Source organism: Ambystoma mexicanum, chromosome 3p (genome assembly GCF_040938575.1).
Source record: "Ambystoma mexicanum isolate Mex_15411 chromosome 3p, UKY_AmexF1_1, whole genome shotgun sequence".
NCBI classification, from domain to species: Eukaryota; Metazoa; Chordata; class Amphibia; order Caudata; family Ambystomatidae; genus Ambystoma; species Ambystoma mexicanum.
This window is the reverse complement of record NC_090925.1, coordinates 1,076,406,592-1,076,425,660: the sequence shown is the minus strand read 5'-3', so window position 1 is coordinate 1,076,425,660 and position 19,069 is coordinate 1,076,406,592. Positions and strand designations below refer to the sequence as shown.

General features: G+C 47.3%; 1 protein-coding gene across 1 annotated transcript in view; it reads right to left on the bottom strand.

The window, feature by feature from the left end:
• DPYSL3 (dihydropyrimidinase like 3) overlaps positions 1–17,484 on the bottom strand; it is a 406,198-nt gene extending 388,714 nt beyond the window's left edge. Inside the window, exon 1 of the mRNA XM_069652430.1 lies at positions 16,998–17,484. Coding sequence (XP_069508531.1) covers positions 16,998–17,351 — 354 coding nt within the window. The 5' untranslated portion in view covers positions 17,352–17,484. The remainder of the gene's footprint in view (positions 1–16,997) is intronic.
• Between the last annotated feature and the right edge of the window lie 1,585 nt (positions 17,485–19,069).

The window sequence follows — 19,069 nt, the reverse complement described above, 5'->3', positions numbered from 1 at the left end:
GAAATTAATTGAAAGAAACATAAAATACAAAACACATGGAGGGGCAGGACGACAAAAAACAACCAATTTTTTGGGGAAATATCCATACAATAATACAAAAAGACACGTAACAACCATAATCAAAAAAGTTCAATTAAACACGTAAAAATTGGGAGGGAGAGGGAAAAATTAAATGAAAATTCATTTATACCATACCATTCAATTTTGATTGCAATTGTTGTTGATACATACGTGATTATAATTGATGGGTCCCGGTTGGGATTAGAGAGATTTATAGGCGGAGAATAGAGAGAGAAAAAAGAGAGAGAGAGGGGAAAAGGAACAGAGCAAAGCTATTAGAGCATTGTTAACACAGGCTTTTGAGGTCTGAAATGACCAATTGGTTAAGATAGACAGTGCTAAAAGATACCTTAAGGTTGTTTAGACGAAACCTTGGCTTGCAAGTGTTATTTCTGTTAGAATACAATGAGAAAAAGGAGGATTGGTATGTTTGCATGCTTGCTATACTTAAAGTAAAAATAGTATCCCAGTGTTAACTATCAATTCTAACATACCTTATTAATTCTATAGCTTCGCTGTTGCGGAAATCTCTTCAGTGAAGAGTTTAGACTGCGCAATTTCAACAAAGGAACATCCATTGGGGAATCCCAGTAAGGAGTAGGTAGAAGGAGAGCAAAAAAGAAAGGGGATAAAAGGGTACGAATTTGAAAGCTTTTCACATGGCCTTCAACCATGCCTCTGGTGCTTGATTGACTAGGTGCGCTCATTCCAATATGACTGTAGACTTAGGGACTGTATGCAATTAACTCACCCTGGTGGTCTAAAATGACGGAACGGAACGAGCCCCTCTCGCGCGTCTGCTCCTGGTGATTCGTGATATTTTGTGCGAACTCAATGGGAGGAGCCTAAGCGCCGGCAGCGTCCGCGGGCGAACTCGCCATCTTGAAGCGGTGTTATTGCTGTCGGCGCATGAAGGGAATGCCCAGGACATAAGACATTTCCCAGTTACTAATTAAACTGTGAGCATTGGGCGCAAGGCAAGGATTAATAAGAATACACAGCCCGATAATTGCAATTGTTGCAAAGATTTCTTAAGATTGTCGGCCTAATTCTATATGTAGAGAGAATTACATATAATTGTGTGAAAAAAGATAATCGAACTATTTTAAGCGAACCGATTGAAAAGAAATGTATATATTGGACTAGCGGCAAGGTGTCGGGTCCACGCCAGAGTGGCTGAACAATAGAAATGAAAGTGATAAAAAGGGGACAGTTAGTCCAAGCAGTGCATCTCTGATTAAAAGTTTAAACTCTCAATGCTCTGTTCTATAAACGCCTGAGAAATATAGCAGGATAATCTGAATGTGCATTTCTTGGATTGCTATAGGTGTTAGCACGAATTGCATAGTGGATTACGGATATACATGTAAAAAAGACCAAGTATAAAAGTGCAGGAACAATGAAAATATTGCATGTTTTCCAGTTCTAAAGACCTCCAAAGGTAAATTGTAAATGTGGAACCAATTTAAAGAAAAGAGTTTATAAAAAAAACTGCAAGCTCATGCTCTGAGTTAAGACCAGAATAGACTGTCCTGTATTTACAAATGAGCTATAGAATTAATAAGGTATGTTAGAATTGATAGTTAACACTGGGATACTATTTTTACTTTAAGTATAGCAAGCATGTAAACATACCAATCCTCCTTTTTCTCATTGTATTCTAACAGAAATAACACTTGCAAGCCAACGTTTCGTCTAAACAACCTTAAGGTATCTTTTAGCACTGTCTATCTTAACCAATTGGTCATTTCAGACCTCAAAAGCCTGTGTTAACAATGCTCTAATAGCTTTGCTCTGTTCCTTTTCCCCTCTCTCTCTCTTTTTTCTCTCTCTATTCTCCGCCTATAAATCTCTCTAATCCCAACCGGGACCCATCAATTATAATCACGTATGTATCAACAACAATTGCAATCAAAATTGAATGGTATGGTATAAATGAATTTTCATTTAATTTTTCCCTCTCCCTCCCAATTTTTACGTGTTTAATTGAACTTTTTTGATTATGGTTGTTACGTGTCTTTTTGTATTATTGTATGGATATTTCCCCAAAACATTGGTTGTTTTTTGTCGTCCTGCCCCTCCATGTGTTTTGTATTTTATGTTTCTTTCAATTAATTTCGCAATGATACATAATTGTTTGTACGTTTCAATTTATTTTTGCTTAAATGTATTATGTATAAACCCATCAGCCTCAGATGAAGAGCAAGAATCGCTCGAAACACGTGTCAGGCTGTTTTCAAACCACAATAAACCTGCAATTGTAGCAGTTTGTAGTATCTTTTGGTGTCGGCGCAGCAAGACTGGAAAACCCCCCTTCTTTGTTTCGTTTTATTAGTGCCATGGTCCACCCACTAGTGTTTGGGTAGTCACCTATCATTAGTGACATGATCCTCCCAATGGTGTTAGGATCGTTTCCTATCATTAGTGACATGGTCCTCCCACTAGAGTTTGGGCAGTCTCCTATTTTTAGTGCATTTGCCCTCCCACTAGTGTTAGGGTAGTCACCCATCATTAGTGCCAGGGTTCTCGCACTGCTGTTTGGGTAGTCTCCTGTCATTAGTGCCAGGGTCCTTACAGTTAGGGTACTCTCCTATCATTAGTGCCACAGTCCTCCCACACTAGTGTTTGGGTAATTTCCTATTATTAGGGCCATGGTCCTCCCACCAGTGTTAGGGTAGTTTTGCATTATTAGTGACATGGTCCTGACGCTTCAGTTAGGGTAGCCTCATATTATTAGTGCCATGGGCCTCCCACTAGTGTTTGGGTACTCTCCTATTTTTCGTGCCATGGTCCTCCCATCAGTTTTACGGTAGTCTAGTATTATAAGTGCCAGGGTCCTCTCACTGCTGTTCGGGTAGTCTCCTATATTTAGTGCCATGGTCCTCACACTAGTGTTCGGGAAGTCTCACATCATTATTGCCAGGGTCCTCTCATTGCTGTTCGAGTAGTCCCCTGTCATTTGTGCCATGGTCCTCCCACTAGTGTTTGGGTAGTCTCCTATTATTCGTACCAGGGTCCTCCCACCAGTGTTAGGGTAATCTAGTATTATAAGTGCCAGGGTCCTCTCACTGCTGTTCAGGTAGACTCCTATAATTAGTGCCACTGTCCTCCCACTAGTGTTTGGGTAGTCCCCTTTCATTAGTGCCACAGTCCTCCCACTAGTGTTCGGGTAATCTCCTATCATTAGTGCCATGATCCTGCCACTAGTGTTTGGGTAGTCCCCTTTCATTAGTGCCACAGTCCTCCCACTAGTGTTCGGGTAATCTCCTATCATTAGTGCCATGATCCTGCCACTAGTGTTTGAGTAATCTCCTATCATTAGTGCCATGATCCTGCCACTAGTGTTTGGGTAATCTCCTTTCATTAGTGCCACAGTCCTCCCACTAGTGTTCGGGTAATCTCCTATCATTAGTGCCATGATCCTGCCACTAGTGTTTGGGTAGTCTCCTATTATTCGTGCCAGGATCCTCCCACCAGTGTTAGGGTAATCACGTATTATAAGTGCCAGGGTCCTCTCACTGCTGTTCAGGTAGACTCCTATAATTAGTGCCACTGTCCTCCCACTAGTGTTTGGGTAGTCCCCTTTCATTAGTGCCACAGTCCTCCCACTAGTGTTCGGGTAATCTCCTATCATTAGTGCCATGATCCTGCCACTAGTGTTTGGGTAGTCCCCTTTCATTAGTGCCACAGTCCTCCCACTAGTGTTCGGGTAATCTCCTATCATTAGTGCCATGATCCTGCCACTAGTGTTTGGGTAGTCTCCCGTGTTAGGGTAGTCTCCTATTATTCGTGCCTTGTTCCTCCCACTGGTGCTAGGGTACTCCCCTATTATTAGTGTCATGGTCCTCCCTTTGCCGTTCGGGTAGTCTACTTTCGCTATTCCCATGGTTCTCCCACAGGTGTTAGCATAGTCTCCCATCATTAGTGCCAGGGTCCTCACACTAGATCCTTGAGTTATCATGGCCAGTGTCTACTAAGAGTTTCTATCGTTTTCTGCTCACCAATTAATGGATTTCTCCCTTGATTCTTTATTTGCAGGAAGAGATGAACACATTATGTTAATATCAGTTGTGATATAGTGCATTATGCCAGATGCTTCTAAGCAGTGTGAGGATATCTGCTATTTTTACCCACTACTCAATTTATCGACCTTGGCAAGGATGGCTGGGTGAGTTGCCCTATCGAGTTTTGAATTGGTGAAGTGAAGGATTGCGGCACGCCAAAGTTGAGCGCTTAACACGATAGTTAAGAGCCAATAGACAATAATCAGAGCATCCACCTGCCCATGGACCCCCCAGATCCCTCCAGGGGGGGAATTTCATAAAAGAAGGTACAATTGTCCTCCTTGTTACTTCCCTGCAAAATACATCAGCTCATTCCAGGCCCCACTGTCGGTCCCTGCTACTTCACCCCAAGATTTCTCAGTTGTGACCAACTTTCCTCCTTCTGCGGCCCTCCTGAGTGTGTGGAGAGTGTGACATGAGCGTGCAGAAGATAGCCGAGGCAGTGCATTGTCTCACTACCAATGTGCACACTCTGTTGAAGGGTGCCTGACAGGCTGGAGAGTGAGGGAGAGGGGATGCAGAGTGACCTGTTTGGGGTGGTGGTGAGGCTGTGAAGGCCAGGCTGTGTGTGTGTGTGCACAGGGGCCTCAGTGTATGCTAAAGGGCTGGGCGGTCTATAGAATGTGCTTGGGTGTGGCTTGAGATGTTCAAGGCATGAGTGGGGGTGTGTAGGGTATTGCAAAGAGTAGATCAGTGCATGGAGAGCATGAGTGAGGGCGTGCAAAATGATTACGGTCCAAGTGGAGCTTGGTGAGGGCCATTAATAAGTATCAACGTCAGCATTATTTTTCATGACCATCATATTGTGAGTCATTGGTTCAAGCACCTTATAATTCCCGAATATGTACTTGATTTTAAACTAGCAGTGCATGCAAATCCAAGGCAGCACACATGGGCAAGAACGCCCAGCAGCAGCTTGATCTTTGCATAATTTCAGTCGGATGTTTTGGCATAAAGCAGGCCATATAACGACTCCTCCCAAACAAATGAATTCAATGGTGACTAGCACATATTCATGTTTCATCCACCATAAAAATGAAGAGATGAAACTGTGGCCCACATTACTAAACTACGAGTGTGACTTGTTTGAATAGTGTACCGTGTGAACTAAAACACCTCTCTCACATTTGGAAGGTAAGGCACAGCAGGTTTAATTGAGTTACACAGGATCACACGTTTCAGTTAAGCACTGAAGCTGGGATTTAGGTCCAGCCTTTAATTTCGGCAACTGACCACTTTGTTTTGCATCTCTATGTATAAAGCAAGCTGCAATTATTTGAGAATATTTGGGTTACAGGGACTGAAACAATGTTCTGGTTTATTGACCTGCTTTTCAGTTTACCACACAAATCAAGATAGATCAGACCGGCATACATATTTTAAAATCTATATAAAAACAAAATACGCAAAAAGAGTAAGATTCTCGCTTTCATTTCCCATTGTGAAAGGAAGACTACAAGTAGCATAACGCAAAGTCTTATGACTGAGCCTAAAACAGCTCTGGATTGTGCTACCTTAAAGCAATACAACCATCTGTGATAAGGTCACCTGCTTATGGTCATTATTGGTCCGAGGCGTGCATGCAGGTGTAAGAAATGAAATGCAAGTTTGTGAGAGACCATGATGACAGTTGATCTCTTTACTTGTACCTTCAGTTTATATTCTCAGAATACTCAGTTAAAATAAAAATGTTGCACCACTTTAGAGTACGTTAAACAGCAAACTGAATCGTTTTTTGGGATTGCGTTATTTCTAAATGATAGCAAATACATATGTGCAAGCGTGAACACTCTATTTTCAAAACATGATTACAAAAACGACAGAAATAAGACGAATAATCAAGAAAAAATATCTCATTAGGATCACAGCCATGAGTTCATGAGCCAGTCCTGTGTGTCCAAAGCGTTCCCTCCAGTGAGATGGCAGTTTCAAGTCCCCCTGCCTGAAAGAGTATGATGAAGTCATGAGGCCAGATTATAGAAACTTTACACCAGTGCAAGTGCAAAGTTTGCACAGTATTAGGACTAGGGCAAAGTTTGCCCTATTTTTCAAAACACCGGGACACATAAAAAAAAACATTGCACCTTGACAAGTGCAGTTTGGCATGGTATAAACACCAGGGCAAAAATTGCCGTAGTGCAAAAAAGATGACATTTCTGCACCAGGACATTTCTGCACCAGGGCATTTCTGCACCAGGGCAAAGTTTGCCCTAGTGCTAATACCGAACGGTATTAGCACTAGGGCAAACTTTTCCTTGATGCAAAAATGCATCAAAAATGTATCCCTTTAGCACCAGGGCAATTTTAGCCCTAGTGCTTTTAATAAGCCCAACCACTTGTCAAGGTGCAATGTTTTTTTTTATGTGTCCCAGTGTTTTGAAAAATAGGGCAAACCTTGCCCTAGTGCTAATACCGTGCAAACTTTGCACTTGCACTGGTGCAACGTTTCTGTAATCTGGTCCCAGGAGTAGCCCACATGCTAACAGAAACAAGCGCCCAGATTAATTAGACTCTTTCGGGCAGGGCCGCATGGCCAAGGAGCCGCCTGGCTGATCCTGCACAGGCAACCCCGGTTAGAAATAGAGAAAAGACGTTTGATACTGCGGTTGCAAGACAGGATTCATGGAATTATTTGCGCCGAAAATCGAGGATGTGTGCGCGATTCTGCCCGCAAATCCCTGTTTAACAAATGGGGATTTGCGGGCAGAATGGCGCACAAATCCCAGATTTTCGGGGCAAATAATTCCATGAATCAGCATCTTTTCTATTTCCACTGTGGGCCAGCCTCTGAAAGGAATATGATGTATTCTTGTATTTGTGCACCCCTTTTCTATTTCTAGTGGTCCGTGCTAAAAAATTGTGTTTTCTCTAGGTGTAACTTGGGTTCCTTGCACGCAATAGAAAAAGAAAAATAACAATTTCCCTTTCGAGCGTAGTTTGTCTGGGAAACAGGCCCCACTGGCGTGCATGTCTGGCCAAGCCCACCTGTGGCACTGGGGGATGTTTTAAAGCCTTACACCCGATGGTAAGTGGAGCATTGCTGTGGTCAATATGTGTTCTTCCAAAACAATGAAAAGGTTCTCTGCTACGTCGAACCTCGAACGTCTTAAAGAGTTTTGCGTGACTATGTTTGATCAGGGTGAGTGATGACAAATGGAGGGTCTGATGCACATGTTGATATACACAATTTGGTAATTTCGGAGAAACATTTGCACTTGGACAATTCTCATTTACACATATGCAGCCTGTAGGTATTGGGAAGGAAGGAGTACATTTGTTTTCTTTTTTTTAAATTTGTGTTTTATCCAAATTTAATTTTTCACAATTACACTTCTCATATTCTTGTGAAAATGAAGATGAAACAAAAAGAACAATACTATAAAATAAATAAAATAAAATAAATTAAAAAAAAAGGAGTAACTCCACTTCCAAGTCTACAAGTTGGGCACGTCAGGGACTTCCATTCTTTTCAATTGAAATGGGCCTCAGCCTCGGGGGGGGCGGTGGGGCAAGTATATGCCTGCATGTTGTCAGACACCTCTCTAATTCAGGACATTAAATGTACACTTTCCAGTGTGAAGGTTATAGGGTGTCTTTGCTGGTGCCTTCAGGCATCACCTCCGTCTGGCCTCTTGTAGTATCCAGCAGTTTTCTTTCCCCCTCGTTGCCTTTTTAATTCGGTTTTGTCACATTAGCATGTTACTGACAAGGAGTGACTAATAGCTTTTCAATCGACATTTAGGGCCTGATTTACAGAACGTTTTTTAATGGTACTTTCCCACTAAAAAAAGCTTTGTAAATCAGCCCCTTCGTATTTCAGCTCCCCGCTGGCTGCCTGTGCCACAATAATCTGCAGCTATCAACCCCCTCGCTGTATTCCTTTATGTCTTCATTATAATGTAAGCGCCCCACAGGTTTTTCAGAGTGTTTTTCCCAGCTGTAGGCCAGGAGGCCCCTAATATCAGGTTGAATCGGGCCCCACGGGTTCCAGCTGGTCCTGAGACACCCCTATTCACAGAGAAAGTTTAGTCCCAAGTGTCCCAGCTGACGATTTCTGTCCAAAGTGGACGTCTGGTTCTGGGTTTCGAAACAGCACACTTGACGTCTGTTCAACAGATGCATCGTCCTCTTACGCCACACAATGTTTACATCTAAAATCTCACAATTTCTCTCTGACAAGAAAAAAGAACTCACAATGCAGCTGCACAGTGATATTAGTGGTTCAAAGGCTACTTGCCTAACAGACAGCCCTTTCCTTTCCCTAATTATTGACTCAAAGCCAGAAAAAAAGCAAAACGTAACCCAGATTTCTCAAACGTGCCTGCCACCATATTGTTATTATAATGTAGGTAAACTTTGCAAGGCCTGGGAGCCATTTTGGAAAGCTAACACACGGATTCTGCAAACAGCACAGATTTTTGTAATCACCATTGCGATCACCAAAAAGAGCAACAAACAATCACGCTTCCTCTTTTTATTATTTTGCTGGCAGAATGTACGTGCTCACACTTGGCAACTTGGAAATGGCACTACTGCGTCTTCCCGTCGGGGGTCGGGAGTCTGGTGTTTTCCTAGAAGCTAGTGGGTGACTTTACTCTGGAGCTGTTCAATGAATTATTAAGAGGCTGTTGGACAGAACCAACTCCGGTCCCGCCCCCATGGGATCTCCTCCCGACAGTACAATGGGAGTGGGTGCAGCACCGACAGCCCTTCCCAACTCATTAAAATGAGTGCACTTACTTCATCCTCCGCTGATACACAAGGACCTCCTGCTCCCACCGACGCCCCCCCCCCAAACAATGACGCCTCCGTGCTCTGCCGGAAACCACGGTTTACAGCAACAGAGCCCGCGCTTCCTCCGGTAGTGGCCACTGATTAGGCCCGGCCAGGGGGAGAGGAACATTTTGCTCATAATGAGATTAGTAATTACCAGAGCCAAGAGCATGGAGATAGAAAGGAGAGGGGCACATGGCGGTGGACTACAAGCGTCTAATGGAAAGCCTCGTTGGAGCTGCGCCTCTTTACACGTTGCGCAATGCCCCCAGGTGCAGTGCAAGACCAGGGCATTTCCCCAGGAGAAACTACAGGGCCAAAGGGTTGAGTGTGCACTGTAAATAGGGCCTGTTTGGATACAGGGTATGGAAGCCTGTGCTTGGGGGCCCAGAGTGTGGGGTTTATGCACAGGTAATTGTGGCTACAATGGGTTAAGCCCCCAGGCAGATATAATCACAGATAGGTGTGTCTCGTGCTAGATTCCTGCCTGCAGGAGTTCTGCCAGTGGCTGGTTCTAGTAGGGCTTGTGTTATTATTTTATTTAAACCTAGAATGAGCTGAAAATGGGTCCCGGCACATGGAAGGGGAGTAGACAGGGAGGTGGGACCTTACATGTGGAAGGGGGAGGGAGCAATTCACAGATTGCTTACATAAGCCCAGGGGAGAGGGGTGAAACATGGCATTTGAATCGTCCTCGGTGACTAGGCCCAAGACGAGAGGATGCTGAGTTGGTCAGTGCTTTGGTTCACCATTCAGGGTTTGTTATGGCGGGAGATATTGTTTGAAGAGGACTGTTTTGAGCTATTGTCTAATGGCGGTCGCCATGGGGGTTAGTCTTATATGGAAGGCTCTGGCATTTCAGTCCCTGGCAGTCTAGTTGAAAAAGGACCAATTTCCAGTCTTTAGGTTTTCATCCCAGTGTTTTGAACCCGTGGAAGATGGCCGCAGGCTTTCTTGCCGTCGAGGAAACTAGTTTTTACCCCGGGGCGACCTCGACCTTTTCTAGATGAATCTTTGGAAAACTTAAACTTTGGGAGATCCTACGTTTCATGTAACATAAGCAGCCTGCACTACTCTTGATAGTTATCGCTGTGAGGGTGTCTGTGCGCGAATGCGCATGGTCATGAAAAGCGTGGATGGTGGAGAAGTAACCGGCGAAAAGCTGTGAATGTTGGGTGAGTCTCGATGAAATGGCTGGAGCAAGTCATGATGCAAATGGCTGCAACACTGTGCCAATGGCCTACAGCGAGGAGTCAGGCAGACCTGTGTGGAGGACACGCCTGGCACCTGTGTGTGAGGCAACCTTTTCTGGACTTCTGCTTGGAAACTGGTGGGGCAGTATCAAAAAGGTTCTATTTTTCTCTGTAAGAAGGGCTGGCACCAGGCTCACCGTGGAGATTGGACCTACGAGAACTGTATGGCCTTGAGGAAATTGAGGGGCTTCAGCACAGTGGATGAGGTTAGAGGTGCTACCATTATGGTTCCTTTTCAGAAGCCGCATTAGATCTATTGCCTTGTTTGACGTTTCGGGGGGTGATAGATTTGGATTTTGTTGGGGGTATGTTTCAAGTAGGTGGGGCCGGGGGTTCATTCATGATTGGATGATCACCAGGCAATTTTTAAGTCATAGGATGCATTGGGGGCAGTGGCCTAATGTTAAAGCTGTGTGTGATTGCGTTCCTAGCCTTAGAGTAATTGTAATTGGTTATTTATAACTTGCTTAATACCCAGAGGTTTCTAAGCGCAGACCCGGGGATCGAACCTGTGCTGCTCCGCGTTGTCTTGTGTCCAAGGCGAGCGCGTTGCCCCTGAGCTATCTGCCCGAGTTACAAGTAGGACTTCCAGGTTATCCAGGAGCATTCCACAAGGGAGGAGTGAAGGTGAGGTCTGCGCCTGGATGCCCACGCATGCAGTGGGAGTGGTGAGAACATGGAGTGGTTTACCATGAATAAAGCCACTGCATTTTTGAGTTGAACCCTTGCCACTTGCAGAGCATTGTCTATTACGTACCAGGTGTAGATTTCAGTGTAGCAGTGAGGCTTACATCCAGAATGAAGCCCCTGCGCTGTGATCCAGGTGGCCTAGGGTTCTGTCAATCGCGAGTAGCCGCTCCACAGGGATATACTCCATGGGACTTGCGTCCATATTGACTTTAAAGGATTTTATTTTGTTAGTTTGGAGGCAGTTGTTGCTGCAGGGAGTTGGATTTTCAGAGGTGTTCCTGCAAGCAGTTGTGTGTGCAGGGGTCTGTATCTCAAGCTAGATATGTCTGCCGGGTGTTGAGTACACAGGATGAGAACATGTAAGGTTTCCGGTTGCTGGGGATACATGTCTGTGTGGGGTCTCATGGGCCAATAGCTAGGTAGATAGAAGTTCCTTATGCAGAGAGGTGTGTCTTCCACAGGCTGTATCAGTGGAAAGCCGTATCCACTTGGAATTGTGTGTGGGTGGAGTTGAGTCTGCAGGTAGTTTCATGTCTACACAGTTCTGCATCATGTGTACCACCAAAAACTTGGGACTAGAGCGCCAATGATCCCTCACTATTAACTATGCTGCATAGGGCTGATGGGAGTTGTGGTCCAAAACATCTAAAGAGCCAGAGGCTGCAGTCCTCTTCTATGAGGAGTTGCATCTGCCAGGAGTTGCGTCAAGAAGGTGTTTCAGCTGCAGGAAGTTTGCGACTGAAAGTTGTACCTGCAGGGTCATACTTCTGAGTGGAGTTATGTCTGCAGGGCATTTCCTTTTCTTTTCAGGCAGAACAAAATCGCTTGTACAGGCCCCTTCTGACAAAACTACTCCTGTAGAAAGCAGTGAGAGTGGGAGGCAATCTGCAGCCCCTCCCCCCTACCCTTCACTCCCCTGATCGGCCATTTCCTTTTCACAGAAAGTTATAGCAGTACAGAGGTGTTTCCCTGTGACCTTTGCCTATGCATTTTGTCAATTGTGCTTGCAGAGACTTGTGTATCTTGGGCCCGATTCATAGAATTTCTTGCACGGTTCGAAGTGACTTTGCAGTGCTGCCAAGTGACTTTGCACTGCCAACACAGACACTGATTCATGGAACTGTGCAAAGTGTATTTTTGCTGTACAAAATGACTTGGCACGGACTTTGCACTGCAAAAATACTCTTTGCACAGTTCCATGAATCAGGGTTTGTGTCGCCAGTGCAAAGTCACTTTTCAGCAGAGCAAATTCACTTTGAACCGGGCTAAAACTTCCATGAATCGGGCCCTAACTCTAGAACATGCATAATCCGAGTGTCCATTAAAGTAGGAAGTTAAGTTATGCACACGAAAGTGTAAGGTCTGGTAGAAGACAGGGAAAATCATGTCATGACGAAACAACTGGCAACAGGATGAATGGTTACTTGTGTGCCATTGTCTGAAGTGCAGACATTCTTATTTTCTCTTGCCACGGGTTTCAGAAGTCAAGCTCCTAAAGTACTTCTAGTCAACTACACTCTGAGCCAGTTGCACTTGACCTGAGGCAATGCAATGACATCAGTACAAGCAGAGACAGGCGCCTCCCCTGTTAGTCTCACTAGCATGCCACCGGACCACACACAAGGTCCCTCACTAGCATGCCACAGGACCACAAACAAGGTCCCTCACTAGCATGCCACCGGACCACACACAAGGTCCCTCACTAGCATGCCACCGGACCACACACAAGGTCCCTCACTAGCATGCCACCGGACCACACACAAGGTCACTCACTAGCATGCCACAGGACCACACACAAGGTCCCTCACTACACTAGCATGCCACCGGACCACACACAAGGTCCCTCACTAGCATGCCACAGGACCACACACAAGGTCCCTCACTAGCATGCCACAGGACCACACACAAGGTCCCTCACTAGCATGCCACAGGACCACACACAAGGTCCCTTACTAGCATGCCACAGGACCACACACAAGGTCCCTCACTAGCATGCCACACAGGACCACACACAAGGTCCCTCACTAGCATGCCACCGGACCACACACAAGGTCCCACACTAGCATGCCACAGGACCACACACAAGGTCCTTCACTAGCATGCCACACAGGACCACATACAAGGTCACAGTAAAGAACGTGATAGATCAGACTCAGTCGGTTGGATCCCTCTGTCTTTTTCCTATTCCATGGACATCAGAAAAGTAAACTCTGCATCCTGGTGCACAACAACAGCGTGACACAGACTGCCGCCCTCAGATCGATAACAGACTGGAGCTCAGACGGATCAGTGTAGGATTAAACCCCAGTGAATGCGGTCCCCACTGGTCCAATTTCCCCCACCTACCCGCAACTGACTCACCTCTCCACCTCTTACGACCTCACGCTCCACGCACAAACCACCTTCGCACGTGGCGCCGATCTGCCTGTTAACACCACAATCACCTTTGTGCCGCAATGCCACTTCTCGCTACTTCCGCTCTATCGCGCCTGCAGCACTGACTTTCATTGACTGATCATGGGTTCTCCCTTCTGGATAAAACTCATACCCAAGTATCACCACCACAAACAACTGAGAATCACACTGGCACGCAGGCAGAGAGGGATGTGGGTACTAGTTGCCAAAACCTGGAAATCTCTACCCCCAGCAGTAGAGCCGAACCCTCGTTCTGGTCATTTAGAAATATGGTAAAAACGTGGCTCTTCTCCCAGCTTAATTAAGGACTACAAACCACTATAGCACACATCCCCTGCTTATCTGAGTATCTGTGCCTCCATATGTAACACTAGGCACCACTCCTGTTTCTGCTAACTCTCTATTTCCGCACTTAACCCTCATGCTAGATAAGGCCAGCTACCTTGATGTGTAACACAAGATAACCGCCTATCTCTATGTGTTGAATTACCTATATGTCTGTAATTTGAGTTTTGTATCACATGCATGTAACTCGTTTTTTTCATAAGCAAAAAGCACCAAGATACCCCAGAGTTAGGCGCGCTATATAAGTAACTAAACTAAACCTAAAACATAAATAAGCCACCCCAACCCCCTACCAGTGTTATCCCCTTACTCCACCACATCTATGTTTCCTCAAAAATGCAGTGTATTTTTTGCTGTTTTTGTTTCGTTATAAATTCCCTTTCTGTTATTGTTTTCTCTGTAATCACTGGACACTGGACTTGGGTACTTCCGGCATTCACACTTCAACACCTCAAGGCTCGTCTCTGCCTCCCTCCCTACACCACTAACACTCCCACCCACCCTTGCGGGGTAACACACAACTAGGCCTCCAAAATGCCACAGGTGCACTAAACAGACCCCTGTGCATCACATTACAAGGACTGGGCTAGTGTAGATTCATATTTTAAGAAGAAGAAATCACAGCACATGAAGTTATTAAAAGAATATGCGTTGCCGTATATTTTATATTGAGATGTACCATTCTCAGCACAGTTGTTGTGAGATTATCAATGAACACAGAGGAGTTTGGACAACAAGAGGAGACACAGTGTGGCTTTATAACGGGACTCAAGGTCAGGCTTTTTTTGTAGTTCAAAACATCTGGAGAGCCAAACGATGTCTGACCCCTGCCTTAAACGAAATGTGTTTGTAGGGAGCTAGCCTGGCAGAGATGTTTGTCCCCACTGTGTTTTCCCTGCAGGGAGTTTGGTGCCCGCAAGGCAATGTGCTTGATGGGATTCGCTGAAGCATGGCATGCATGCTTGCAGGGAGTTCTTCCCACAGGCAGTTGTGTCTGCAGGAGGTTGTGTCTGCAGGAGGTGGTCTCTGCAGGAGGTGGTGTCTGCAGAAGGTTGTGTCTGCAGGAGGTGGTGTCTGCAGGAGGTTGTGTCTGCAGGAGGTTGTGTCTGCAGGAGGTTGTGTCTGCAGGAGGTTGCGTCTGACAAAGGTGGTGTCCACCAATAGGGGCTTTCAAGGGGGGTTTGTAGCTGAAAGGAGTTTTGCACCAGCACTGAGTTGTGTTTCTGCTGGAACTTGTGGCCGCATGGAGTGGATCCGGTGGGGTAGGGGTCAGGGGTCCACGGGGACATGTGCAGAGCGGTGTCTTTGCAGGGAGCAGAGGCCCTGTGTAGCAGAGTCTGCGAGGCACAGCCTATGCAGGGAATGTGTCTGCATGGATTCTGCACCTGCGTGAATTTTCTATCTGCATGGAATTGTGTCCGCAGTGAAGTGTTACTGCAGGGAGTTTTGGTTGCAGGATGTTGGCATGCCCCAACAGACAGATGAGTCCACAAAGAGTTTTCTAAATCCCTTTCGGACAGACCTACAAGATACGCCTACTCCAACATGGTCATTGGCCCCAAAGCACTGAGGTCACGCGCAGGAGGTTCGAGCTTTCCTTTCATCGCAGCTTCACAATGGAACGCACTACCAACCCGTCTAAGATGCATTGATTCTCACACAGCCTTCAGGAAAGCCATTAAAACATGGTTGTTTGTATAAATTAGCCTGCCTGGCTGTGTAACATATCACCCTTGTAATGTCACCTGTTGTTGTTGCACACCCGCATATTCCTGTAACTAAGACATCTTCATGCCAGAGCGCCTTGATGCCTAAGGGCTGTAGTGCGATTTACAAATCCAAATAAATAAAATAAATAAATAAAAGGAGGTGTGCCAATGGAAAGTTGAATCGCTACTCGCCAGGGAGCTCAGAAAGCAGAGTGATAGCCCCACAGGGAAATGTGTCCTCAGCGACTAGTGCCCACGTAAGCTCCCAGAGTAGTGTCTGCATAGAGTGTTGCGTCCACAGCAAACTACTGCCCCGCAGGGATGTGTCAACTGCTGCCAGTCGCTTTCAGAGAGCTGTGCCAAAGGGAGCTGTGTACTGCAGCTGTGTAGGCAGGGAGTTGTAGCGGCACCGAGTTGAGTTAAGCTTGAAGCCGAGACTGTAAATATTTCTACTTCAAATGCCTTTTTTATGCGTTCTGTCCTTATACAGTTGGGCTACCAGGCGATTGTGATCACGATGAGTTGTGCATGCAGGGAGATGTGCTCGCAGGGTCTGGATTCCACAGAAACTAGAGTCTGCAAGAACGCTGTCTGCAGGAAGAGGCCTGCACCTGCATGGAGATGCAACTGCAGGATGTTGCTGTGTGCTGAAAACGGGGCCACGGGAAATACATTCCACACGGAGCTGTGGGTGCAAGGTAAGTGCCCACAGCGAGTTGTGAATGCACTGAACCCTACCAGATCTGCACTGTGTCTGCAGGACGCTTGGAGGCGGCCAAGGGCAGGTCTGTCACCGGGGAGCTGGGACGTTGTGAAGTGACGTCACGGGATGTCAAAGTGACATATGCAAATTTCATGCAGGCGTGTCTTTCATGATTGTAAATACCACACACAGCAAAAAAGCATCAGCCAAGAGAACAGAAGTGCATGTTACCTTGCTGCATACGTATAAAGCGTATGCACCTTTTAAATGTGAGAGCCTGTAACAAAACATGTCCTGTATGGTGAGATGTTAATTTGAGAGATTTTGCATTTCCACACCCAATGATTGCCGTGATCTTATGCTTAAGTGCCTCCTTTCAAAGGTGCGAGGCCAGGGTTCGATCCCGGGTGCAGCCTGTTGATATCATTATTGTGTATATTATTTCTTGAGCACACAGGAGGGGTCAATGAGAGTGGCCGGGCGCCTACCACGAGCGTGGTCACGCGACTGGAGTAACCTGGCCCATATGGAGCTTGCATCCCAGGCAGGGCGCTGTGTTTGTTTCGAGGTCCATGCTTGCTGGGAGCTGCATCCACAGCCAGCGATGTGTGCCTGCATGCATCTGCTCTCGGATAGGGCTGGGCCTTGCATCAGTTGTGTTCACGGGAGCTGTGCCTCCAGGAACTTGTGTCTGCACTGTACACTGGGGAGTGGCGCTTGCAGGGAGGTGTGTCTGCCGCGCGCTGCCCCAGGCAGCATCGAGTGATTCCTGCTGGAGGTTACACCCGCAGGGAGCTTTTCCTGCAGGGAGTGCTATCCGCAATGCTAGGTCTCCTCAAGGAGGTGTACCTATATGGAGTTGCCCCTGCCCGCGGGGAGTTGGTATGCGCCTGCAGCGGGCTGTTTCCAAAGGGAGGAGTCGTGTCTGCAGGGAGTTGGGGCCACATGGATACATATATGCGCGCTGCTGCGGGGAGCGCCCTACCTTGACGTCGCCCAGGTTCTGCAGCAGCTCCTTCCCTGCTGACGTCTTGATCTCGACGCCCAGGGTACCGTTGCCGGTAGCGGTCTGAGGGCTCAGTGCCCCTGGCGTTCTCTGCGGGCTCTTCGGGGGGCCATCAGCCTTGGTCGGACTCCGGGGGCTCCTGGATGACCCCCTCTGTCCGACAACCAGCGAACCAAAGTCCAGGGTCTTGGATTCATAGGCCCCCTCCACGCTGCTGAACATCCCCCCGTACTTCACACGGGGCACCTGGGCAGTGGTGCCCGGCCGGGCAAGATAGAAGGGCAGGTCTTCTTCCTTGTCCCCGTCCTGGACCTTCCTGCTGCCCGAGGACATGGCTGCGGGCGAGGAGTGACAGAAAGCGGGTGTTGGGTTGACGCAGAGAGCGGACGGGGTGAGGGCTGGAGCCGAGAGGGAACGGGGCTAGAAGGCTGGAGTCAAAGAGCGTGACAGGGGGGAGGCAGAGAGCGTGACAGGGGGGAGGGAGGTGGGTGACACCGAGACAGACAGTGAGCGAGACTGGGGCTGATACTCCGAGCCGGGAGGGAGAGTGCATCCGAGAGAGGGCGAGGAGGACTTGAACTGTGAGAGAAGGAGAAGGAGGAGGGGAGAAGTTGCACTCTGTGAGAGGAGGCGAGAATACAGGCAGAGGTGGGACTGGGGCTGTGAGAATGAGCAAGCACGAAGGGGGGAGAAAGAGGGCAGTGGCGGGGGGGGAGGGGGCGTACAATCAGGATCAGGACGGGCGTGGGGACCACGGGGCACAGAAAGTGAAGAAAAGCAAGAAGGATAGAGTAGGGAAGGCAGCAGAGGAGATGTCAGTGAGGGGGGCTGCTCTGGCGAGGAGGTATAGCAGAGAGAGAGGACGTGGCGGGTCTTGTCAGCTGAGAGGAAGAGAGTGAGGCGAACGCAGCAGAGAGAGAGAGAGCGGTGCTGCTGGCAGAGAGCGGGCGGGCAGAGAGCAGGGCAGGCGATGGGCAGCAGTACTGTGGTGCAGCGGAGAGCCGGGGTCGCCGGAGCCCAGGCAGACACACAGAGGAGCTCTGAAGAGAGCAGGCAGAGCAGTGGCAGCCTATATACGGGAGGCGGCACTGCTGATCCTGGTCCCATGACAAGCCCAGGCTGCGGGAAAAAGGCAGAGCATGATAAGAACGACAGCTTCAGGGACATGGGCGCGCACACACACACATTGTTCCAAACGAAACAAATACACTTCATTAAAGGGACACAAATCACTCCTCTGCACTTTTGTTCCCGTGCTCGCAGTTCCTCTTATTTTTATGAACACAAAAAGTGTGCCTTTGAAGCCAGACAATATGAAAGTGCTTGCAAGCAAGTTTGAGTTCTACCCCCATACACATCTTCTCTCTCACAAGCAGACGGAATGTCCTCCCTGAGGCAGGCTGGGTCTCTCACCCCCGAGCCTGTGCCTTGTTGAAGATAAAGAGGCGACTCAACATCATTACTCCAACTTTCCCTGATGAGTCACTGAAAGGAGCCTCCCATGAGACCGCCAGTCCAGCTTCCGAGCAGGAGGAAGGGCCAGGTCATCGATGGCGCAGTACTGAGCGGCCTTCCGGGCCTACTGACCCTTCAGCCGCCTTCGACACCGTTGATCCCCCAGGCACTTGTCAACATTGTCACCAGCGACAGATCCGCCCAGCGCTGCTTCACACAGCACCTGGCTTCATTGTTGCTGTGGCTATACATATGCATGCTGACTGCATCAGTATATGACAGTATTCCCATAAATGAACATACTCATGTTTTCTTTGCACGCAATGCCCATAATGATACTGCACAAAAACATGTACATGCTGGCTATGCCAATATTTGCCAGTATCCCCATGGGAGAACAAACTCCTATTGGCTTTGCCAGTAGAAATGCCATTCAACAGAAAGAAAATATATCCAGACTTGCTTCACCAACGTAGGCCAGTCTAGCCACATAATACCACTTATCGTGTTTGCTTTACTCTTGATGCTCAGTAAAAAAATGCTGTGCCATAGTAAGAAAATATACCCAAACTGGTAACACCAGTAAGATTTGCCAT